The sequence below is a fragment of the Lethenteron reissneri genome, chromosome 28 (assembly GCF_015708825.2).
Source record: "Lethenteron reissneri isolate LAM-NWPU_2019-01 chromosome 28, ASM1570882v1, whole genome shotgun sequence".
Taxonomy (NCBI): Eukaryota; Metazoa; Chordata; class Hyperoartia; order Petromyzontiformes; family Petromyzontidae; genus Lethenteron; species Lethenteron reissneri.
Genome location: NC_083806.1, coordinates 3,263,679 through 3,289,525, shown reverse-complemented (window position 1 = coordinate 3,289,525; position 25,847 = coordinate 3,263,679). Strand labels below are relative to the sequence as shown.

The 25,847-nt window shown below is 54.1% G+C and overlaps 2 protein-coding genes across 2 annotated transcripts; both read right to left on the bottom strand.

Moving 5' to 3' along the window:
• Positions 1 to 382: 382 nt before the first annotated feature.
• On the bottom strand, positions 383 to 3,059 carry LOC133348850 (uncharacterized). Its single transcript, XM_061561911.1, has 2 exons — positions 1,541 to 3,059; positions 383 to 1,356 (listed from the first exon to the last, which is right to left on the bottom strand). The coding sequence occupies exon 1, from the start codon at positions 3,052 to 3,054 to the stop codon at positions 2,092 to 2,094; it is 963 nt and encodes a 320-aa protein (XP_061417895.1). The 5' UTR covers positions 3,055 to 3,059; the 3' UTR covers positions 383 to 1,356; positions 1,541 to 2,091.
• A 159-nt stretch (positions 3,060 to 3,218) lies between these two features.
• Positions 3,219 to 25,847, bottom strand: LOC133348858 (sodium-dependent serotonin transporter-like). The gene is given in 14 exon segments (XM_061561924.1): positions 3,219 to 4,905; positions 6,779 to 6,946; positions 7,754 to 7,854; positions 9,642 to 9,741; positions 11,145 to 11,276; positions 12,746 to 12,858; positions 14,546 to 14,673; positions 14,778 to 14,881; positions 17,555 to 17,686; positions 18,155 to 18,293; positions 20,020 to 20,239; positions 20,985 to 21,047; positions 21,050 to 21,118; positions 25,460 to 25,847. Coding segments are annotated over 14 exon segments (1,929 nt in total). The 5' UTR covers positions 25,833 to 25,847; the 3' UTR covers positions 3,219 to 4,818.

Sequence of the window (25,847 nt, the reverse complement as noted above, 5' to 3'; positions counted from 1 at the left end):
CGACTCTCGGTCAGCAAAGAGTTGGCACGGCTACACCGAGTTTGCGTGCCCAAGATATGATTCGTAAACCAGCTTAGGGGCCGTCCATAAATGACGTCACGCGATTTTTGATGATTTTTGACCCCCCCCCCCCCCGCCAGTCACACGGCGTCACAAAAAGTCAGACCCCCCCTCAAATATGACGTCACAATGCTCTGCCCCCCCCCCCAAATAAAACATGCTTAAAATCGCTTTAAACTATTGTCATTGTAGTGCGTATTTAATGTGGCGCTGCACTCTGATGTTGCAGGAGAAAACATTTATTAAAAAGTATATTTAATTAAGTAGAACGTGTTGTCTATATTTATTTAAAGTTGCGCATTTTGATTTTGATGTGACGTCACATTTATCAAACCCCCCCCCCTCATCATCACACATCGTCACAAATGTCCCCCCCTAGGTGCGTGATGTCATTTATGGACGGCCCCTTAGCTCGTGGCTAGATGCAACTAAGTGGCTCGGCGATGACATCCATGACCACAACGCGTTAGTTTCACAGAGCGTCACGCACTTTGCATCTCGCAACGCTTTTTTGCTTTACAAATTTGTAACGCGCGGAGGAGCCGCAGACGAGCGGGAAGGCAGCAGCGGCGACGAGCCCGGCGCTCCGAACAATTGCCCAAGATTTGGGGCCCATGATGTATTAAGATGTGTTCAGCTAATCGACGCGTATTCGTGCACGTGGGAGGGGAACCGGAGTAGCCTGAGAAATCGACTCGTGCGAGGGGGCAACACTCGATCCTGCACAGATGGACCGGATTGACGCTTGTCCGCATTCCGCTCTGTCGCCTTCTGCCGGCGAGCCGGGGAACGTTCGCGTGATCCACCAACCCTCGCCTCCCCCCGCCGCCCGGCAATTTCTCGTGACAAGCCGACGTGGTTGCCGGTGACGGGTTGCCTTAAAAGTGCTCTCGTTTTTTGTCGACAAACATAAAAAAAAACCACTGCACCTGGACGCCCACGGTGATTTATCACGGCGTTCGGTCTTCACCATGCCGCCATCCGGTCACTCGCTGGCTCACGAAATACACCCAATTGAAGCGCGCTAGATACAATAATATATATTGCGATACATGATGGAGCGTAAATGTTTGAAGCGAGCTTCTAGAGATGAGTTAGTGGCTGCGAAGAGCTGGGGAACGGGCGCCGTTCCCACGTGATCCCCACGGCACTAGCTGAGGGCACTTGTCGAACTGTGGGCTAAGGCACTGGCCTGCGTGTGGCAGCGCCCAGGCAGCCTCATCAATCCCCTCCTCAACACCATCCTCATCTTTTGATTTAAAGCTTTCGTGACTGCAGGGATTCATATTCTTGGTTCTTTCGGTAAAGTCACGTAGAAGGGAAATAATAAAACAATAAAAAATTCTCACGACGTTTCGACTGCAACACAAGTAACCTGATGATAATTGCTTGTGTTGCAGTCGAAACGTGATAATTTTTTACAGTTTTATTATTTTATTATTTCCCTTCTACGTGACTTTACCGAAAGAACCAAGAATACCATTCTCATCCTCAACATCATCCTCAACACCATCCTCATCCTCAACACCATCCTCATCCTCAACACCATCCTCATCCTCAACACCATCCTCATCCTCAACACCATCCTCATCCTCAACACCATCCTCATCCTCAACACCATCCTCAACATCATCCTCATCATCAACACCATCCTCATCCTCAACATCATCCTCATCATCAACACCATCCTCATCCTCAACATCATCCTCATCATCAACACCATCCTCATCCTCAACACCATCCTCATCCTCAACACCATCCTCATCCTCAACACCATCCTCATCCTCAACACCATCCTCATCCTCAACATCATCCTCAACACCATCCTCATCCTCAACATCATCCTCAACACCATCCTCATCCTCAACATCATCCTCAACACCATCCTCATCCATAACACCATCCTCATCCTCAACACCATCCTCAACATCATCCTCAACACCATCCTCATCCTCAACACCATCCTCATCCTCAACATCATCCTCAACACCATCCTCATCCTCAACATCATCCTCAACACCATCCTCATCCTCAACACCATCTCAACATCATCCTCAACACCATCCTCATCCTCAACACCATCCTCATCCTCAACATCATCCTCAACACCATCCTCATCCTCAACACCATCCTCATCCATAACACCATCCTCATCCTCAACACCATCCTCATCCTCAACATCATCCTCAACACCATCTTCATCCTCAACACCATCCTCATCCTCAACACCATCCTCATCCATAAAAAAATCATCCTCAACACCATCCTCATCCTCAACATCATCCTCATCCATAAAAAAATCATCCTCAACACCATCCTCATCTTCAACACCATCCTCATCCTCAACACCATCCTCATCCTCAACATCATCCTCAACACCATCCTCATCCTCAACATCATCCTCATCCTCAACATCATCCTCAACACCATCCTCATCCTCAACACCATCCTCATCCCCAACACCATCCTCAACATCATCCTCATCCTCAACACCATCCTCAACACCATCCTCAACATCATCCTCATCCTCAACACCATCCTCAACATCATCCTCATCCTCAACACCATCCTCATCCTCAACACCATCCTCATCCTCAACATCATCCTCATCACCATCCTCAACATCATCCTCATCCTCAACACCATCCTCAACACCATCCTCATCCTCAACACCATCCTCATCCTCAACACCATCCTCATCCTCAACACCATCCTCATCCTCAACATCATCCTCATCCTCAACATCATCCTCAACACCATCCTTATCCTCAACACCATCCTCATCCTCAACACCATCCTCATCCTCAACATCATCCTCAACACCATCCTCATCCTCAACACCATCCTCATCCTCAACACCATCCTCATCCTCAACACCATCCTCATCCTCAACATCATCCTCAACACCATCCTCATCCTCAACACCATCCTCATCCTCAACACCATCCTCATCCTCAACACCATCCTCAACACCATCCTCATCCTCAACACCATCCTCATCCTCAACACCATCTTCATCCTCAACACCATCCTCATCCTCAACACCATCCTCATCTTCAACACCATCCTCATCCTCACACCATCCTCATCCTCAACACCATCCTCATCCTCAACACCATCCTCATCCTCAACATCATCCTCAACACCATCCTCATCCTCAACACCATCCTCATCCTCAACACCATCCTCATCCTCAACACCATCCTCATCCTCAACACCATCCTCATCCTCAACATCATCCTCAACACCATCCTCATCCTCAACACCATCTTCATCCTCAACACCATCCTCATCCTCAACACCATCCTCATCTTCAACACCATCCTCATCCTCAACACCATCCTCATCCTCAACACCATCCTCATCCTCAACACCATCCTCATCCTCAACATCATCCTCAACACCATCCTCATCCTCAACACCATCCTCATCCTCAACACCATCCTCATCCTCAACACCATCTTCATCCTCAACACCATCCTCATCCTCAACATCATCCTCAACCTCAACACCATCCTCATCCTCAACATCATCCTCAACACCATCCTCCTCTTCAAGCTCTGCAGCTACCAAACCTCCACGATGTTTCCCATCTCTAAACAAGGCTGCCCGGGCCTTATCTCATTATTCTCTTCCTCCTGCATCACGTGCACCGTAACCTCCTCAACCTCTTCACCGGCAAACCTCCCTATGAAGCATTGTTTAGTGTTACTGCTGCTGCTGCGTTTGGCAGTGGCGCACAAGCACAAATGACAACTCAACAGCTCAACAACACGATAGCTTTACAATGACGAGTACTGTACACACTAGGCGACATTTGGGGCGATGGCCCTTCTTTCGTCGCACACGAGGAGAGAGGCCGGAGAGTCGGAGTACACCACGTGATTATTCTTTGGGTCTTCTGGTAAAGTCACGTAAATAGGTTCAAATTAATGAAAAATAAAATAAACAAAATCTCGGACGTTTCGATGACAACACAAGCGAGTCAAGATTTACACCCACGTGAGTTGGAGACCGCACGTCACGGCACGGGGTCTGAAAAGAATGCCAACTTTTTTTGTGTATGTGTCCTGACGTATAGCCTTGCATGTGCATGGTTAACCATTACGAGCTGTTGAGTAAAAGACAATCCCTTCCATAGTCAGAAAGTGTTACCAAATAACATATTTGTATTAAACGTATAAGGTGACGCTGACACGTTGCATCATTGGTAGAATTGTTTCTGAGGTGAATACATAATCCACGTAACGATTGTATTCCTGGGCCCAATTCTCCACCCTCCCCATGCTCCCCAGATTCCTGAACCTCTTCAATATTTTCCAAGCCCACTCATAATGAATCTCCAATCACATGTTCTCTTTGCACCTCTTCCACAACCCACTCATACATCTCATTCTCAACCCCTTCATCATCCTGCACCTCATAACCACTCAGCTCCCTAAATAAATTGTGGGAACAATTACCACGCATTAGTTGTTCCCTGATTGTATACATCGGTCCATAATCGACGTGTGTCATTGTTGTTGTTGTTGTGATGTGTGATGCTATCGTTTTGTTAAGTTCCTCGTCGCCGGAATGCAATTTCATGGTGGGGGTGATCCAGAAGTTGGCAGTGCCCCACCACTCTCAACTCTTCTTTGCTGAAGCCGCAGTCTCCCACGGGGCCACGCAGGAGCATCTCAGGGGGCAAGGCCGAGAACTCTTGCTCCCTCTCTCTCTCCCTTTCAGGGCAAGCCCAGAGGCCCCCTGCTGTCTCGCTCAGGCGTGGGACGTGACTGCGAGGGGAGACGCGAGGCCAGGTTGAGACCTCCCTTTCGCCTCAGGCGTCACCACCGCGCGCAGCCTCTGTGGGCACACGGACACTCAGGGTCATGGCTGGAGTCTCACAGGGGCAAGGGCAGCATTTCACAACCAGCAGAGTCGGGGTCTACGAGGGGGCAAGGTGGGGTTATTTCAAGGGTAAGGCTAAGAGGTGTCAGGGCCAAGGCAACGGACAAGGTTGTGGTCATCTTCTTGGTTCTTTCGGTAAAGTCACGTAGAAGGCAAGTAATGAAATAATAAAAATAAAACATAATAAAATAATTCTCACGACGTTTCGGCCACAACGCAAGCAGCCGTCCTCAGGTGAAGACCAGTGTCTGAACGCTGTCTCCCCGACAGACACTGGTCTTCACCTGAGGATGGCTGCTTGCGTTGTGGCCGAAACGTCGTGAGAATTATTTTATTATGTTTTATTTTTATTATTTTATTACTTCCCTTCTACGTGACTTTACCGAAAGAACCAAGAAGATGAATCCCTGCAGTCACGAAAGCTTTAAATCGAAATTCAAGGTTGTGGTCCTAGCCGCAAGGCTGGAGTCTGAGGGGCAAGGCTGTAATCTCGGGGCCCATGTCCCGTGTGTTCGTCGTGGCCTGGTTCCAGTCCTTTACTGCGTTTCCGTGTTTGTAAGTGGAAGGAATTACTCAACTCGTACCAATGAACACAATCATTCTGTTATTCCTCAAATCGCATCGCCTGTTAAGTGTGCTTGTTCTCAAAGTAGTACAGGCGTGGGTAAATATTTGTCTGAGTCTTGAGCGCGATAATTTTTTTTCCAGGGAAGTGATTTCTTATTTATTTGTCCTAATCATTCTAAACGGGGGTTTTTTTTTTCCTAATACGATAAAATGCCGCTTGTTTGAGAAAGTAAATCTGAAACGGTGGTGACTCTAAGGTCCATTAGACTGGAGACCCTGATATGGGGGGGTGGGGGGGCATTGATATCTACAACCGCAGTGTACGACTCCACGAACGGTGCTGAGACTAAGATCAGACCCTGCCAGTCAGTCACGAGTGGCCGACTGCTGTAGAATCTGGCAGGTGGAAGCCATGGCGGTGGAGGTATCGATGGTGGCCTTTTTTTTACTTAAACTTAAAAGCCCCAAAGCGTGAGTTGGTGGGGTACGCTTGTGACACCGCTGCCCATTCGTGTGGGCCGCACTGACCACCACCACCACCACGGCCACGGAATCGCCCAGTGCTGCGCCACTATCAGCTGCCACCACCAACACGGCGGGAGGTGTCTTCATGAGCGCGTTCGTGCGTTGCGCCCAAGGGGGCGATAAGAGCGGGGAATGGGTCGCGATAAGCGGCGGCTCTGTCAAATGGGGGAAGTTGTGGTGACCCGGGCAGGGCGGCTCCACTCGTTTTAATAATAATAATATTGTGGTCGTCTATTTACCCTGGACAGCCTCGACGGAAACCTCGTTCTTTTGTCTTCAGGAAGGTCACGGCATCGGAGTGCTTGGTCACCTCGTTATTGAGTGCTTTGCGTGTGGCAGGAAACCGTGGCACGCTGCTCATGAAAAAAAAACGAATTCCGATCCGCGAATAACATTCACCGTTGCACCCACAGATTGTGGAAACATGAACCGACTTGCTGTGCTGCCTTCTATTTGGCCGCATAGACATCCAGTGTGTTTTGGAGGTCTCACCAGATTGGCGATTTCTGCGTGATCCACCAACCCTGGCTACTCCACGTGGGTCCCCTAGGCTGCTGGACTACCACACTCAACAAATAACGAGGTCCCGGTCAACCCTGACCTTCACTCTTAACCATGACCCCGACTCTGCCTATGATGGCAACACAGACCCCCAATCCCAACCACAACCTCTTACAAGAATCTGACCTCGACTGCTCAGCTGAATCTGACCCCTCGGCCGACCCCGTCCCCTCACCTGCCGCAGTGTGCCGGGCGCGCGGACCAGCGCGTAGATCATGTAGAGCGGCACGCACACGAAGGAGGAGGCCGACACCACGTAGCCCACGGAGATGCTCCACGGGGGGAACGCGTAGTCAAAGAGTCGCAGCTGCGGAGTCGTCAGCAGGAAGCTCAAGCAGATTAGCTGCGGAGAGAGCGATGGAGATCGGGGAGCGAGCGGGGAAGAGTCGGGGGAAAGGGGGCGAGAAGCAGAGTTTAAAATGTTAATAAAAAAAATAAAATAAAAATTACGAAATGATGAACGAAGCAAAGTGCCGAATACCACGAGCATCTTATTGTTTCCACTGATCGTAAAAAAAAGAGAAGGGAGAGATACGGAAGGGCAGAGAGGGGACAGCTCACGAGGAAGATCTCGCATCCTCGCAGAAGGAAATCTGCACGGACGAGGTCTATGGCTGATCATCATTCTCATATTTCAGAATCTATAACTGTATTGCCTTCTCGCACCACACGTCGACGTTTAGAATTGGTTACTGATTTTAAAAAAACGAAGTGATCTCAGAATCAACGACAAAAAATGATAAACCTCGTTAAATATAAAATAACACTCAAAACCAAGACCCAACAGTCTTCAAGAAGGATATCTCGGCTCCAGGCGTATTTTGGAAGCTGTAGCAGGTGAGTTAAAACATGACATCGGGTGGTTTGAGAACCTCTTCCAGGTGTGTTGATAATAATCTTCATAAAAATATTGAATTCTACCACAAAATGTGTTGAAATATTCTCCGAGTGAACAGGGCGGTGTTCTTTATTGTAAGACCCGCGGGCCACTTGCAACCTCCAATGGTTTCAAACGTGTGGCAGCCCTCACACTGATGGTGTCTCATCAACTCTGAAAATGAGTGCATAAGACCGGACTAGGATATTTTCATAAGCGCGTGTCGTAGAGGAAACATGTACCAGGTGAGTGCACCTGATGTGTGGAACTCACGGAGAGGAAGATGGGGGAGAACGCCGCCCAGCACACCTGCCAGAACAAGCCGGGCGTGAAGCCCAGCATGTCCTTAATGTCGGACGAGAACCGCCTGACACCTGCGGAGCGGACAGGTGGGTCAGGCGCGAGGCTGTATACACACCCCGGTCAATACGAAGACAAACATTCCCCGCGTAGCCTTCACGCACTGTTGGGGCAAGTGCTGTTGCCGAGCACCTATATGAAGGTCCTGCACGGCGCACGAGGGGGTGGTGTGATCGGCACACCGCGCTCGGCCGCCTTACACACACAAGGCAAAGATCCCCCGTATAGCCTGTACAGACTGTTGGGGCAAGTGCTGTTAGCAAGCACCTATGAAGGCCGGCACGGTACACGAGGGGGTGGGTGGCCAACACCACGCCCAGCCGCTTTTGTTTCCCCAGTGGCGATGTTTACACACCACACCAGTTACACAGTTACGGCTGAATCGACCTAGGGGAGGCCCATGACGGGTTCAGATAATCGTCACTGGTGTTTGCTTTGAGCGGGAATCGAACTCGCCGGGTTCGCAGCGTAGCGCGCTAACCGCTAGACAGCCGCTCCCCACACACACACAGACACACACACGTTCTCCACACACACACACAGACACACACTGAGACACACACAGAGATACACACAGACACACACGCTCCCCACACACACACACAGACACACACTGAGACACACACAGAGATACACACAGACACACACGCTCTCCACACACACACAGACACACACACAGACACACACGTTCTCCACACACACACAGACACACACAGACACACACGCTCTTCACACACAGAGACACACACGCTCTCCACACACACACAGACACACACCCTCTCCACACACACACAGACACACACGCTCCACACACACACAGACACTCACAGACACACACACTCTCCACACACACACACACAGACACACAGAGACACACACCCTCTCCACACACACACAGACACACACAGACACACACGCTCTTCACACACACAGACACACACAGACACACACCCTCTCCACACACACACACACACAGACACACACAGACACACACCCTCTCCACACACAGACACACACAGACACACACAGACACACACGCTCTTCACACACACAGACACACACAGACACACACCCTCTCCACACACACACACACAGACACACACAGACACACACAGACACACACGCTCTTCACACACACAGACACACACAGACACACACCCTCTCCACACACACACACACAGACACACACAGACACACACAGACACACACGCTCTTCACACACACAGACACACACAGACACACACGCTCTCCACACACACACACACAGACACACACCCTCTCCACACACACACAGACACACACAGACACACACGCTCTTCACACACATAGACACACACGCTCTGCACACACACACAGACACACACCCTCTCCACACACACACAGACACACACAGACACACAGAGACACACATGCTCTCCACACACACAGACACACACAGACACACACAAACACACACGCTCTCCACACACACACACACAGACACACATAGACACACACAGACACACACAGACACACACGCTCCCCACACACGCACACACACACAGACACACACAGACACACACATGCGCGCGCAGGTGCACACAGGCGGCCCATCATCTAAGACGCCACTCTGGATATTGCAGCTGGTGTGTGACGCGGCAGGTTGACTGAGTGCGGATATCAGGGGTCACGCCGTCTGGGGTTCGGATGAAAAGGGATGGGGTACGGGTAGGCACAGGGGCCAGGGAGAAGAAGTGGGGGAGGAGTGAGGATGGAGAAAGGGGGATCAGGAGGGGGGTGGGTGGGGGGGGGGTGTCCGTGCCGTAGAACCAGGAGACTGCGATGGACTCGAACAAAACCACAGCGATGATGGCCACTCCGGTGCCAAACTCCTCCAGCAGTTTCACCACATAGGCGCCTCCCTGGCCACACAGCACAGCGCGCATAGCATGCCGCGTGTAACAAAGCACGCGTAGCATGGCCCATACAGCACACCGCGCAAAGCGAATCACGCACAGCACACGACGCAAAGCGAATCACGCACAGCACACGAGGCATAGCGTAGCACAGCGCACTACGCATAGCGCCCCCACGCACAGCACGCAGAGTACGCGTAGCACAGCACTCCCCCCCAACGCCCCGTATCGAACTCTACCACCTCGGTCACAGTTTGATTTTAAACTGGCGATTATTTACGATGACTTCGTTTGACATCAAGATGATACGCTCCTCCGATTAAATCTCAGTACGATAGTCACCCTGCACCTGCTTTCATGTTTACATAATTCCTTCTGGTAGTTGTACCATGATCAGTCTAAAAATAATCTTGCCGAGCCGATTTGCGCTGCAGGGAGTGCAATCGTTAACTCGCGTCTCACATCCATTTGTGTCTGCGCAATGCTTTCAATGTACCACGCGATGCGGTTGTTGTTTTTTGTCGCTATTTCTATTGACTTCACTCTTTTTGGTGACCGAGGTCTCCATCTGAACGCTTACTCCACCTCAAGCCTCAAGACAGGCCACTCTACACACAGCACGCGCATCACGCGGAGCGGGCCACGTCTCGCCCCGCGTCAACGCGCAAAGTACATCATGTACCGCGCGCAGCACACAACAACCACGCATAGACCATCACGTCCCCATGCACAGCGCCACGCATAGACCATCACGTCTCGTGCACAGCGCCACGCATAGACCATCACGTCCCCATGCATAGCGCCACACATAGTACACCACGTGACGCGGGCAGCACCACCACTGTTAGTGCGTAGGCCACCTTCATTCATGCGCGGTTACTCAGCGAGATTCACCTGCGCGAGGGTGACTCGGTCTCACCTGCGTGAGTTCATGACCGACCTGTGGAATTGAGACTCTCACCTGCGTGAGCGTGACACACTCACCTGAGCGAGCGTGAGACTCACCTGAACGAGTGAGACACTCACCTGCGTGAGCGTGACACACTCACCTGCGCGAGACACTCACCTGAGCGAGTGAGACACTCACCTGAGCGTGAGACTCACCTGAGCGAGCGTGAGACTTTCACCTGAGCGAGCGAGACACTCACCTGAGTGAGACACTCACCTGCGTGAGACACTCAACTGCGTGAACGTGAGACACTCACCTGAGCAAGTGAGACACTCACCTGAGTGAGTGAGACTCTCACCTGAGTGAGACACTCACCTGAGCGAGACACTCACCTGCGTGAACGTGAGACACTCACCTGAGCGAGAGTGAGACTCTCACCTGCGTGAGCGTGAGACTCTCACCTGAGCGAGTGAGACACTCACCTGAGTGAGACACTCACCTGAGCGAGCGAGACACTCACCTGAGTGAGCGTGCTCAGCGAGCCCAGGAAACAGGTGAACACCACGAGGAGCAGGAGGAGCCCGCGGCGCCGCGAGAACACACGGGGGAACTCGTCGGTCACCGCCGTGACGATCGCCTCCAGCCCTCCGAACTACACACGTCGTCGCCAACGTCACCGCCATCAGCCGTCATCTATCCACTGCTGGATGAAGGCCTCCACAAGCGGCCGCCGCCTCTCACGGCCACGCAACGCAACCGGTCCGCGTGCCACCTTTGCACGCGAGCCGATCGCATCGTCGTCGACGTTCCACCTCCGAGACGGGCGGCATCCTCTGGCTACCCCTCGTGAGCAGTGCCGGACTAAGAAGCTAGTGCGCGGGCCTGTAGCACATGTTATAAAGGGGCCCTAAATAAAAAAATATAACACGTAAATATTAAAACAAATAAATGTTGAACTTGCATAGTAAAGTAGTTGTGTTTTTGCATTTGCTATACAGCCAGATCATACGACAAATCGCTAACCTTAAACACCCAGTCGTTCGTAAAAGTCGAAGGCGGTCCAGTACTATAGTAATAGAGCAAGTGCAGAATCACTGAACCGGAATTGATAGCTTGAAAGCATTTAGCGCGGGGCCCTTGAAAGTACGGGGCCCGTAGCTACTACTACTACTACATGTGTAGTTACTACAACATGTGTAGCTACTACTACTACTACATGTGTAGTTACTACTACAACATGTGTTGCTACTACATGTGTAGCTACTTGTGCGCCCGTGTGGTGCCCTTCCGAGCAGCGAGTGCGATGGCGCTGACGGTCGCGGCGCTCCGCCCGCTCGCTCGTGCGACGCGCCGGCCTCCGCAGGCGGGCGCTACTCGCGGGCACCGCGTTGCTTCACAGTCCGTAGGGCTACACGGTGGACCTGTGTCTGCGTGCGTGTGCGCCATAGCAGGTGATGTGCATATGGTGTCGAACCAGGGTCAGGTGAAGTCAGGTGAGGTGATCTGAGTTGAGTTGGAGGTCAGGTGAGGTGAGGTTGAAACACCAAAGTGAAACCTTTTACGAGGAATCGTGGTCTGCATTAAGCACAATGCTTGTGGTCAGAATGCACACAAAAACAAACTGTGATCATAGACCAGAGGACGCCAAAAGGCCAAAAGGCGTCCTCTGGTCTAACACCGTTTGAGACTAGGCTCAAAAGAAAGCTGTCTCTGGTGTGGACCAGTCAGTTTCAAGGACAATGCATATATTATCAGAGTACGTTTTTTGTTTGCATTCTGACCACAGCATTGTGGTGAATGCAGCAACATGATTCCTTGTAAAAGGTTTCACTTTGGTATTTTAACATCCTAACACAACTGTTTTGTTGCCAGAAAAAAGGGGAAAAAAACCTGTGATCATATTTTGGTACTGGCAAAGGAGGTCCCATGATGAGGTGAGGTTAGTTGAGGTGAGTCAGGTGAGTTGCGTTGAAGTGCGGCAAGGTGGAGGTGAGTCGGGTGAGGTGTTTGAAGTGAGTGAGCTGAAGCGAGGTGAGTTCAGATGGAGGTCAGGTGAGGTGAGGTTAGTTGAGGTGTTTGAGGTGAGTGAGGTGAGGTGATGGGGGGGAACCCGCGTCGCACCGTGCTGTCCAGCCCCAGGGTGACCATCATGATGAAGAAGATGACAGCGAAGAATGGCGCGCCGGGCATCGTGGCGATCGCCTCGGGGTAGGTGATGAAGAGAAGGCTCGGGCCTGCGGGGGAGGGAGTGGGGCGTCCATTACTCGACTGGGGGGGGGGGGGGGGGGTACCCACAGGTGAGCCCCCCCCCCCTCACTGTGCCCCCACGAGGGGAGGGGGAAGCGCCGAGAATGAAACCACCCACAAACCATCCCCTCTCATCCCCTCTCATCCCTCTCATCCCCTCTCATCCCCTCTCATCCCCTCTCATCCCTCCTCCTGTCGCATCGCCTCAGCTGGCGGTGGTGGAGGTAGTGGTGAATCGTGGTGGAGGGTTAGGTGTGGTGGAGGGTAAGTGGTGGTGGTGGTAGTGGAGGTGGTGGAGGTGGTGAAGGGTTATGTTTAGTGGTGTGGTGGTGGAAGTGGTGGTGGTGGAGGTGATGGTGGAGGTGGTGGTGGTGGAGGTGGTAGAGTTGATGGTGGTGGAGGTGATGGTGGAGGTGGTGGTGGTGGAGGTGATGGTGGTGGAGGTGGTGGTGGAAGTGGTGGTGGTAGAGGTGATGGTGGAGGTGGTGGTGGAGGTGATGGTGGTGATGGTGGTGGTGATGGTGGTGGAGGTGGTGGAGGTGATGGTGATGGTGGTGTTGGAGGTGGTGGTGGTGATGGTGGTGGAGGTGGTGGTGGAGGTGGTGGTGGAGGTGATGGTGGTAGAGGTGTGGTGATGGTGGTGGTGGTGGTGATGGTGGTGAGGGTGGTGGTGGTGGTGGAGGTGGTGGTGGAAGTGGTTGTAGAGGTGGAGGTGATGGTGGAGGTGGTGGAGGTGATGGTGGTGGAGGTGGTGGTGATGGTGGTGGAGGTGGTGGTAGTGGTGGAGGTGGTGGAGGTGGTGGTGGAGGAGGTGATGGTGGTGGTGGTGGTGGTGATGGTGGTGAGGGTGGTGGTGGTGGAGGTGGTGGTGGAAGTGGTTGTAGAGGTGGAGGTGATGGTGGAGGTGGTGGAGGTGATGGTGGTGGAGGTGGTGGTGATGGTGGTGGAGGTGGTGGTAGTGGTGGAGGTGGTGGAGGTGGTGGTGGTGGAGGAGGTGATGGTGGTGGAGGTGGTGGTTGAGGAGGTGATGGTTGTGGAGGTGGTGGTGGTGATGGTGGTGGTGATGGTGGTGGAGGTGGTGGTGGAGGTGGTGGTTGTGGAGGTGGTAGTGGAGGTGGTATTGGAGGAGGTGGTGGTGGTGGTGGTGGTGGAGGTGATGATGGTGGTGGTAGTGGAGGAGGTGGTGGTGGTGATGGTGGTGGAGGTGGTGGTGGTGGTGGAGGTGGTGGTGGAGGTGGTGGTGGAGGTGATGGTGGAGGTGGTGGTGGTGGTGGAGGTGATGGTGGCGGAGGGGGTGGAAGTGGTCGTGGTGGTGATGGTGGTGGAGGTGGTGGTGGAGGTGATGGTGGTCGTGGTGGTGGTGGAGGTGGTGGTGGAGGTGATGGTGGTGGAGGTGGTGGAAGTGGTGGTGGTGGTTGTGGTGGAGATGATGGTGGTGGAGGTGGTGGTTGAAGTGGTGGTGGAGGTGGTGGTGGAGGTGGTGGTGGAGGTGATGGTGGCAGAGGGGGTGGGAAGTGGTCGTGGTGGTGATGGTGGTGGAGGTGGTGGTGAAGGTGATGGTGGTGGTGATGGTGGAGGTGGTGGAGGTGATGGTGGTGGAGGTGGTGGAAGTGGTGGTGGTGGTGGAGGTGATGGTGGTGGAGGTGGTGGTGGTGTAAGTGGTGGAGCTCTCGCCAATGTTCTTCGCCACGTCCTCCACCTTCTCGCCGCGCCTCTCCGCCATGTATCCCAGCACAGTGAAGATGACGAAGCCCGAGATGAAACTCGTGGCGCAGTTGATGGAGCTGGTCACAATCGCGTCCCTACGCAGCACAGGGACACGGGTGGGGGGGGGGGGGGCAGTCGCGTCGATTGTGGTTGTCGCGGTTCGTGTCTGCGTTCGGCGCAGGTGTGTTGCGACTCGCACCTGTACAGGTTGTTGTGGAAGGGGTTGTAGCTCGCCAGCGCCAACAAAACCCCGAAGCCGGGGCCCAGCGAGAAGAACACCTGGGCCGCTGCTGCGACCCACACCTGAGACACGGGGAGCCGACGACGACTCGAGCTCATCATTCATTGTGCGCGGCCAGGAGAGAGACACCCAAAGAGACCCCCGGCACGAGTCTCGGTTGGCACCAGAGCCCTGGGGTGGTCACCCAAGTGACACCGGCGAAGGCGGAGATGGTTGTTTGTGATGGTCGTGGTGGTGACGGAGATGATGTTTGAGCGCTCCATCACCGGAGGATAATTATATTTTCTAGACAGGTGTTCAGATTAAGTTGGGACCGGCGCTTCCCTCTGGTGGGAGGTGACGGAGGGGGGGGGGGCTCTATCCCCCCTTCCCCCCTCCCCTACCTCTGGGGCATGAATTAGCGGGGGGCAATTAACTCTGCGCGCGCGAGCCTCATCACGCCGCGATGCATCATGGGAATCACACGAGTTCACACGTGCGGTGACAAAGCCACGACTTACATAGTCACCGTCGTTACTCACCCCCACTCACCATCACCTCACCAGCTCATCCTCACCAGCTCACCCTCACCTCACTAGCTCACCTTCACCTCACCAGCTCACCCCCACTCACCATCACCTCACCATCTCACCCCCACTCACCATCACATCACCAGCTCACCCCCACTCACCATCACCTCACCATCTCACCCCCACTCACCATCACCTCACCATTACCTCACCAGCTCACCCCCACTCACCATCACCTCACCAGCTAACCCCCACTCACCATCACCTCACCAGTTCACCCCCACTCACCATCACCTCACCAGCTCACCCCCACTCACCATCACCTCACCATCTCACCCCCACTCACCTCACCTCACCATCACCTCACCAGCTCACCCCCCCTCCCATCACCTCACCAGCTCACCCCCACTCACCATCACCTCACCAGCTCACCCCCACTCACCATCACCTCACCAGCTCCCCCCACTCACCATCACCTCACCAGCTCACCCCCACTCACCATCACCTCACCAGCTCACCCCACTCACTATCACCTCACCAGCTCACCTCATGCACCATCACCTCACCAGCTCACCCTCATGCACCATCACCTCACCAGCTCACCCTCATGCACCATCACCTCACCAGCTCACCCCACTCACCATCACCTCACCAGCTCACCCTCATGCACCATCACCTCACCAGCTCACCCCCACTCACCATCACCTCACCAGCTCACCCTCATGCACCATCACCTCACCAGCTCACCCACTCACTATCACCTCACCAGCTCACCCCCACTCACCATCACCTCACCAGCTCACCCCCACTCACCATCACCTCACCAGCTCACCCCCACGCACCCTCACCTCACCAGCTCACCCCCACTCACCATCACCTCACAGCTCACCCCCACGCACCCTCACCTCACAGCTCATCCTACCTCACCAGCTCACACCCACTCACCATCACCTCACAAACTCACCCCCACTTACTATCACCTCACCAGCTCACCCCACTCATCCTCACCTCACCAGCTCACACCCACTCACCATCGCCTCACCAGCACACCCCACTCACCATCACCTCACCAGCTCACCTCCACTCACCATCGCCTCACCAGCTCACCCCCACTCACCAGCTCACTCTCACACACCATCGCCTCGCCAGCTCACCCTCACACCACATCGCCTCACCAGCTCATCATCACCACCCATTCACCCACCCATCTCACCCACCCATCATCACCCACCCATATCACCCATCACCCACCCCATCCTCACCCACCCATCATCACCCACCCATCATCACCCACCCATCCTCACCCACCCATCCTCACCCACCCATCACCCACCATCATCACCCCCAATCCTCACCCACCCATCATCACTCACTCATCATCATCACCCATCATCACCCACCCATCATCACCCACCCATCATCACCCACCCATCCTCACCACCCAATCTCACCCCACCCATCCTCACCCACCCATCATCACCCACTCATCATCACCCAACCCATCATCACCCACCCATCATCACCCACCCATCATCAACCCACCCATCCCACCCACCCATCTCACCCACCCATCCTCACCCACCCATCATCACCCACCCATATCACCCACCATCATCACCCACCCATCCTCACCCACCCATCCTCACCCACCCATCATCACCCACCCATCATCACCCACCCATCATCACCCACCCATCCTCACCCACCCATCCTCACCCACCCATCCTCACCCACCCAATCATCACCCACCCATCAATCACCCACCCATCATCCACCCACCCATCCTCAACCCCCCATCCTCCACCCACCCATCCTCACCCACCCATCATCACCCACCCATCATCACCCACCCATCCATCACACCACCCATCATCACCACCCATCATCACCACCCATCCTCACCCACCCATCCTCACCCACCCATCATCACCCACCATCATCACCCACCCATCATCACCCACCCATCCTCACCCACCCATATCCCCACCCATCATCACTCACTCATCATCATCACCCATCATCACCCACCCATCATCACCCACCCATCATCACCCACCCATCCTCACCCACCCATCATCACCCACCCATCATCACCCACCCATCCTCACCCCCCATCATCACCCACTCATTATCACCCACCCATCATCTACACAACCCGGGTCCCAACATTAGACCCCGATAGGGGACCCCCGTCAGCCGCCCCCTCGCGGCCCCCACTCCACGCACCTCGCTGTCGAGGAGGCGGTCCCAGTTGGGGGTGAGGTAGAAGCGCACCCCGCGCCACGCGCCGGGCAGGGTGGCCCCGCGCACCAGCACGCCCAGCACCAGGTAGGGGAACGTGGCGGTGAACCACACCACCTGAAGCCCACACGCAGCGCTCAGCCACGCTCCACCACGCTCCACCACGCCGCGCTCCACCACGCCGCGCTCCACCACGCCACGCTCCACCACGCCGCGCTCCACCACGCCACGCTCCACCACGCCACGCTCCACCACGCCACGCTCCACCACGCCACGCTCCACCACGCCGTACTCCACCACGCTCCACCACGCCACGCTCCACCACGCCGTACTCCACCACGCTCCACCACGCCACGCTCCACCACGCCGCGCTCCACCACGCCGCGCTCAGCCACTCCATTCCCCCCAGAATTGACAAACAGCTATGTCCCCACTGTCTACGCTCACTCCCGATCTGCACAACAACCCCCATCTCCACCACTTACCAACAGATGGAGATTGGGGCGAGAGGGGAGGGGGGGTCCCCTTACGTCTCAAGACCCCCCCCAAGCGCCCCCGTAGCCCCCCCCCCCCCCAGGGACTCGCCTTGCCGGACGTGCGCACCCCCCTCCACAGGGAGAAGTAGACGGCGAGGAAGACGAGCGCGACGCACGCCACGAGCGGCCAACGCAGCCAGCCCACGTCCTCCAGCCCCCACGCGTTGTGCAGGCCCAGCACGTGCCGCCTGCAAGGTGGTGGTGGTGGTGGTGGGGGTGGTGGTGGTGGTGGTGGGGGTGGTGGTGGTGGCCGTGGTGGGGGTGGTGGTGGCGGTGGTGGTGGTGGGGGTGGTGGTGGCCGTGGTGATGGTGGTGGGGGTGGTGGTGGTGGTGGCCGTGGTGGTGGTGGTGGTGGTAGTGGTGGTGGTGGTGATGTGGGTGGTGGTGGTGGTGATGTGGGTGGTGGTGGTGGGGGGGGGGGTCGTGGTGGTGGTGGTGGGGGTGATGGTGGTGGTGGTGATGTGGGTGGTGGTGGTGGCCGTGGTGGTGGTGGTGGCGGTGGTGGTGGCCGTGGTGGTGGGGGTGGTGGTGGTGGAGGTGGTGGTGGCCGTGGTGGGGGTGGTCGTGATGGTGGTGGTGGCCGTGGTAATGGTGGTAGAGTGTGGCGCGTGGAAGAGGGAGCGGTGGCACGGTGATTAGCGCCCTCCGCTACGAACCCGGTCACCCGAGTTCAATTTCCGCTCACGGCCAACACCGGCGACAGTGAATATGCGAATAGGTCGCTGGTGCGATGTTTAAATATTACACGGGTCTACACAGTTTTTGTCTATCACATCAGGTTTTTGAGATATCAAATATTGCATTTTCAAAAAAAAACTGCAGAAAAAAATTAAATAAATGTGGATATCTACATAAAATTATATTATAAACACACTATCCTAAAAATACAGCACCATATACTAAAGCAGTCACTGACTCGCAACAACTTGCAATCATAAGTGACAGAGTTAATTTCGGGTAAAATCAATGAAAATGGGGTATGCCGATAGCATAAAAACGAGATGTGATAGAGCAAATCTGAGATCAGATTTGGAATCAGCACCCTGAAATTAGTCTAAAACAGCTGCAAAAGTCCAGGCCAGAAAAATATGTTTTTGTTGTTGTTGACCAGTGTTATCAGTCGGGATATACGATGGACTTCTTTCGCACCGTACGTAGCCAAGCGTGCTAATCGGAGGCGTAGTGTTGGTCACCCAACCCTCGTGCGCGGCACCGGCCTTCGTAGGTGCTGCTCAACAGTCTGATAGGGCTACACGGGGGATCGTTGTCTTGGAAGGGATGTGATGATGTTGGTGATGGTAGTCGTAGCGATGATGCGTTCCACGCATGGTCCGCTGCTGTGCATTGAAAAATGTTGATACTCCTAACTGATACTCCTGCTGTTATGGAGGGACTCATGCTGCCAGCTATGGCTGCAAAGTTTGGTCGTACATGTTATGTGTATATCGTTTATTGTTACATTTGAATCACAGTTCCTATGATCACTGTTACATTGTTTTTATCGCTTTATTTCGGTGAGTTCGTAAACGTTTTGGTTTACCCATATTTGTTTGTTGTAGTACAGAGTTAGACTGTTAACTGTAATCAAAATTGTCTTATGCTTGTTATTGTTTGACTTGCATCCCACTGGGATGTTTGTACACAGCGTTGAAACGCAGTGTTTTTTCTGGAAGACTTTGATGTTTTTCCCTGGATTTTTCTGTTGCGTGAAGTCACTTTAAGATGTTTCTTGTTCATGTTTTTGCTTGTTGCGCTTGCACCCGAGTCAAGAGCCACATGTCCCACGCGTTCTGTGGCCCCCCGCACGTCCCGCCCGCCCATGTCCCACACGTGACTCCGGTATCACCCTGTCTGCCCCCCCCGCCCCCCCCCCACACCCCCGCCCCCCCCCACACCCCCACCGACGCAGCTCACGTGTAGAACTCCTCGGCGGGCGATCGCGAGTGCGCCCCCCACGTGGAGTTGTCGCGCAGGAAGTAGTCGGAGCAGTGGGGAGTGTTCCAGGCGTTGTCGCAGTGCGCCCAGGGCAGCTCCGCGGTGAGGCTCGAGTAGAGGTAGAACAGCGCCCAGGCGATCACCGTGTTGTAGTAGAAGGCGACGTAGAGCGACATCACGCAGATCGCGTAGCCCACGCCTGGCGCCGGGGGGTTGCGGGTCGGATCCCGGGTGTTAGGGGGGCGGGGGGGGGTACAGCAGAGAGCGACACGTGCACACGGGCACCTCGAGATACGAGCACATGGGTATAGAGGCACACCTGTTGACAAACACACCTGTATATATACAGCTGCGCACAGACACACCTGTATACAGATACAGGGGCCGTCCAAAAATGACGTCACGCGATTTTGACGATTTTTGACCCCCCTCCCCCTTCGTCACACGGCGTCACAAAAAGTCAGACCCCCCCCCCCTCAAATATGACGTCACAAAGCTTCCCCCCCCCAAAATAAAACATGCTTCAAATCTCTTTAAACTATTGTCATTGTAGTGCGTATTTAATATGGCGCTGCACTCTGATGTTGTAAGAGAAAACATTTATTAAAACGTCTATTTAATTAAGTAGAACGTGTTGTCTGTATTTATTAAAAGTTGCGCATTTTGATGTGACGTCACATTTCTCAACCCCCACCCCCCCGTCACACATCGTCACAAATGTCTGACCCCCCCCCATATGCATGACGTCATTTATGGACGACCCCACACCTGAAAATGGGCATATGTGTACTGTACCTATATACCGGCCCGCGTGTATACCAGCACCCCCATATGTGTGCACACCTATATGACGGGCGTACCTGTATACGACCACGCCTGTGCACTACGCTGCCGCTGTGTGCCCGAATGTCCTGACACCCCGCTCCCCGCCCGTGTCCCCGTACCTTTGAAGAGGGGGCAGATCTTGCTCCACAGCGAGATGGCTCCCGTTCGGTGGAACTGCCCAGCGCCAGCTCCATGTAGAAGAGAGGGACCCCCCCAAACACAACCATCACCATGTAGGGGAAGAGGAAGGCTCCTGGGGGAGGGGGGGTGGCGCGGGGAGGGGGGCACATCCATCCGGGACCCCCGTGGTAGCCGGGTTAGCCGAGGGGGAGATTGGAGACCGGGCAGCTGCGTCTGGCCGGAGAGGCAATGCGACACGTGTGTACGCTGTGTGTACGCAGAGCACTCCCGCAGCATCTGGGGGGCTGAAGTGAGCTGAACCCTGACCCCCCCCCCTTCCCCTACTGAAGCTTCAGCCCCCCCACCCCCCCAAGTTCTAAATTCGCAGAGTCAAAAGCACGCGATCCCTGGCGCGGTGTTTCACATGAGCGGCAGCATCGCGGGACCCGCTGTCGCCGTTCACGTTTGCTCCGAGTTGGTTTAACGCGGAGCAGGCCCCCACCCCTACACCGCCTCTCCTGAGTTCGCGTATGAGCCCCCCGCCACCGCCCCCCCCCCAGCTTGTAAACCAGGTAACGATGCAGTCCCGCGGCGCAGATGAGAAAGTCTCACTCACACTCTCACACACACTCACACACACAACAACAACCGTGGTGACGTCACACACACACTCACTCACACACACTCACTCACACACTCACTCACACTCACTCTCACACACTCACTCACACTCACACACTCACTCACTCACACACTCACTCACACACACTCACACACTCACACACACACTCACACACTCACACACTCACTCACACTCACACACTCACTCACACTCACACACTCACACACTCACACACACACTCACACACACTCACACTCATTCACACACTCACTCACTCACACACTCACTCACACTCACACACTCACACACTCACACACTCACACACACTCACACTCATTCACACACTCACTCACTCACTCACACACTCACTCACTCACACACTCACTCACATACTCACACACACTAACACACTCACTCACACTCTCACACTCATTCACTCTCACGCACTCACACTCTTACACTCACTCACACTCACACACTCTCACACTCCCACTCACACTCTCACACTCTCCCCCACTCACACTCATTCACTCTCACGCACTCACACTCTCACACTTTCACACTCATTCACATACTCACTCACACACTCACACACACTCACACACACTCACACATACTCACTCACACACACTCACACACTCACTCACTCACACACTCACACACACACACTCACACACACACACATACTCACACACACTAACACACTCATTCACACACTCACTCACTCACACACTCACTCACTCACACACTCACTCACATACTCACACACACTAACACACTCACTCACACTCTCACACTCACTCACTCTCACGCACTCACACTCTTACACTCACTCACACTCACACACTCTCACACTCCCACTCACTCACTCTCCCCCACTCACACTCATTCACTCTCACGCACTCACACTCTCACACTTTCACACTCATTCACACACTCACACACACACTCACATACACTCACACACACTCACACACACTCACTCACACACTAACACACACACTCACACACTAACACACACACTCACACACTCGTGTCGTGGTGATGCGTGCACTCACACACACACTCTTTGTCGGTGGCGATCGGCGGTTCAACCTCGCGTGGGCCACCGTTAGGTACACTCGGCCCTAAACGAGTAGCCCGACACGCCTCGTGGACATTACGGGGTTGGGGAAGACAAAGGCGGACGCGCGCGCCGCACGCCAAACGCGGTCACGTGCTCCCGGAGTCGACGACTCGTGGCGATTCCAAGTGCCAGTGCCCCCCTCGCCCTTGTGCCCCCCCCCCTACTCGTCAGTCGTCCCGCGTCATGTTCATTAGCCCGGACACTCAATGATCCCCAGAAAGGTTAAGAACACGACGGTCTGCTGTCAGGGCGACCTGTGTGTGTGTTTGTGTTAGTGTGTGTGTGTGTTTGTGTGTGTGTGTTTGTGTGTGTGTGTGTTTGTGTGTGTGTGTTTGTGTGTGTGTGTTTGTGTGTGTGTGTGTTTGTGTGTGTGTGTTTGTGTGTGTTTGTGTGTGTGTTTGTGTTGTGTGTGTGTTTTGTGTGTTTGTGTGTGTTTGTGTGTGTGTGTTGTGTGTGTGTTTGTGTGTGTGTTTGTGTGTGTTTGTGTTTGTGTGTGTGTGTTGTGTGTTGTGTGTGTGTGTTGTGTGTGTGTGTTGTGTGTGTGTGTTGTGTGTGTGTGTTTGTGTGTGTGTGTTTGTGTGTGTGTGTTTGTGTGTGTGTGTTTGTGTGTGTGTTTGTGTGTGTGTGTGTTTGTGTGTGTGTTTGTTTGTGTGTGTGTTTGTGTGTGTTAGTGTGTGTGTTTGTGTGTGTGTTTGTGTGTGTGTGTGTGTTTGTGTGTGTGTTTGTGTGTGTTTGTTTGTGTGTTTGTTTGTGTGTTTGTGTGTGTGTTTGTGTGTGTGTTTGTGTGTGATTGTGTGTGTGTGTGTTTGTGTGTGTGTTTGTGTGTGTGTGTGTTTGTGTGTGTGTGTTTGGGTGTGTTTGTGTGTGTGTTTGTGTGTGCGTGTTTGTGTGTGTGTGTGTTTGTTTGTGTGTTTGTGTTTGTGTGTTTGTGTGTGTGTTTGTGTGTGTGTGTTTGTTTGTGTGTGTGTTTGTGTGTGTGTTTGTGTGTGTGTTTGTTTGTGTGTGTTTGTGTGTGTGTTTGTGTGTGTGTGTTTGTGTGTTTGTGTTGTGTGTGTGTGTGTGTTTGTGTGTGTGTTTGTGTGTGTGTTTGTGTGTGTTTGTGTGTGTGTTTGTGTGTGTTTGTGTGTGTGTGTGTGTTTGTGTGTGTGTTTGTGTGTGTGTGTGTTTGTGTGTGTGTGTTTGTGTGTGTGTGTTAAACTTATTTCGCACCGCTCGCAGCCAACCGTGCTGGGTTACATCGAGACATTTAAAGCGTACAGAGTTTTTAACATTTTACATTTAACAAAGTTTAGATAAATGTAGCAACAATTTAACATAACAATGTTGAATGACGCTCAAGTAAAGACGGCAGCGTGCGCACACACACTGCACATACACATCGTACACACAGCGTACACACAGCGTACACACAGCGCACACACAGCGCACACACAGCGTACACACAGCGTACACACAGCACACACAGCACACACACAGCACACACACAGCGTACACACAGCATACACACAGCACACACACATCGTACACACACAGCACACACACAGCGTACACACAGCATACACACAGCATACACACAGCATACACACAGCACACGGGTACCCGTTTGCGACCCTGGGTACGGGTAGACTGTGAGTCACTGGTGAGTAACTGTTTGTCATTCATTTCCCAACGTCTTGTCTCTTCTCACAATTCAAGTTCCGAGAATCAACCCACCCGCGCCTGCAACATGGCTTCATCCCAGAGGTCGCAATCGCAATCAGGTACCCGGCCGTACCCGTACCCTACCCGGCCGGGTACGGCTAGGGTACGGGTACGGCCGGGTACGGGTACCCGTTTGCGACCCTGGTGCGGCCGGGTACGGGTAAGGAATCAAAACCCGTTTGCGACCTCTGGTTCGTAGCGTAGCACGCTAACCACTGCGCCACCGCTCCCCATAACACGAAGATCCCCCGTGTAGCCTGTAGCAGACTGTTGGGGCAAGTGCTTTTAGCGAGCAGCAAGGCCGGAACGGCACACGAAGGGGTGGGTGGCCAGCACCACGCCTGGCCGCCTTTGTCTCCCTAGTGGCGATATTTACACATCGTACTAGGCAATAATTTGAGACTGAGTCGACCTACGGGAGGCCCAGGACCGGTTCAGATAGTCGTCACTGGTGTTGGCCGTGAGCGGGAATCGAACTCGGTGCGTCAGGTTCGTAGCCCAGCGCGCTAACCGCTACACCACCGCTCCCCATAACACACACAGACACATACAGATACACACACACACAGATGCACACACAGACATACACATACACAGACACACACAGACACGCATTCACACACATACAGACACACACACACAGATGCACATACACAGACACACACATGCACACACACACAGACACACACACAGACACACACAGATGCACATACACAGACACACACATGCACACACATACAGACACACACACAGATGCACATTTACAGACACACGCATACACACATATACACACAGACACACACAGATGCACATACAAAGACACACGCATACACACACACAGACATACACGCACACACAGACGCACACGCACGCACACACACATACACACAGACACACACGCACACACAGACGCACACGCACGCACACACACACGCACACACACAGACACACAGACACACGCACGCACGCACGCAGACACACACAGTCACGCACGCACGCACACAGACACGTGTTCCGGAGCGCACCTCCACCGTTCTGGTAGCACACGTAAGGGAACCGCCACACGTTGCCCAGGTCCACGGCGAAGCCGACGACGGACAGCAGGAAGTCCACCTTCCTCCCCCACGTGTCTCGCGGAGCTTCCCCAGCGCTGCCCGGCGGCGCCGCGGGGTCGCGACTCAGCGCGGCACCTCGAGACTCGAGAAGAAGAGCGTCGGATACGGCGGGCGGTGCTGCTGCTGCTGATGATGGCGATGGCGGTGGCGGTGCTTGCGTGTCTCTGAGCAGTATGAGCTCGGCGTTCCCCGAAGAGGAGCCCCGTGCGGGGGGGTTCTGTCCCGGTGAGTAGCGAGGGGCGAAGCCATTGGCCCTGCTGGTGGCGGCGTGAGAGGGGATCATGGCTCCTGCGGCGCG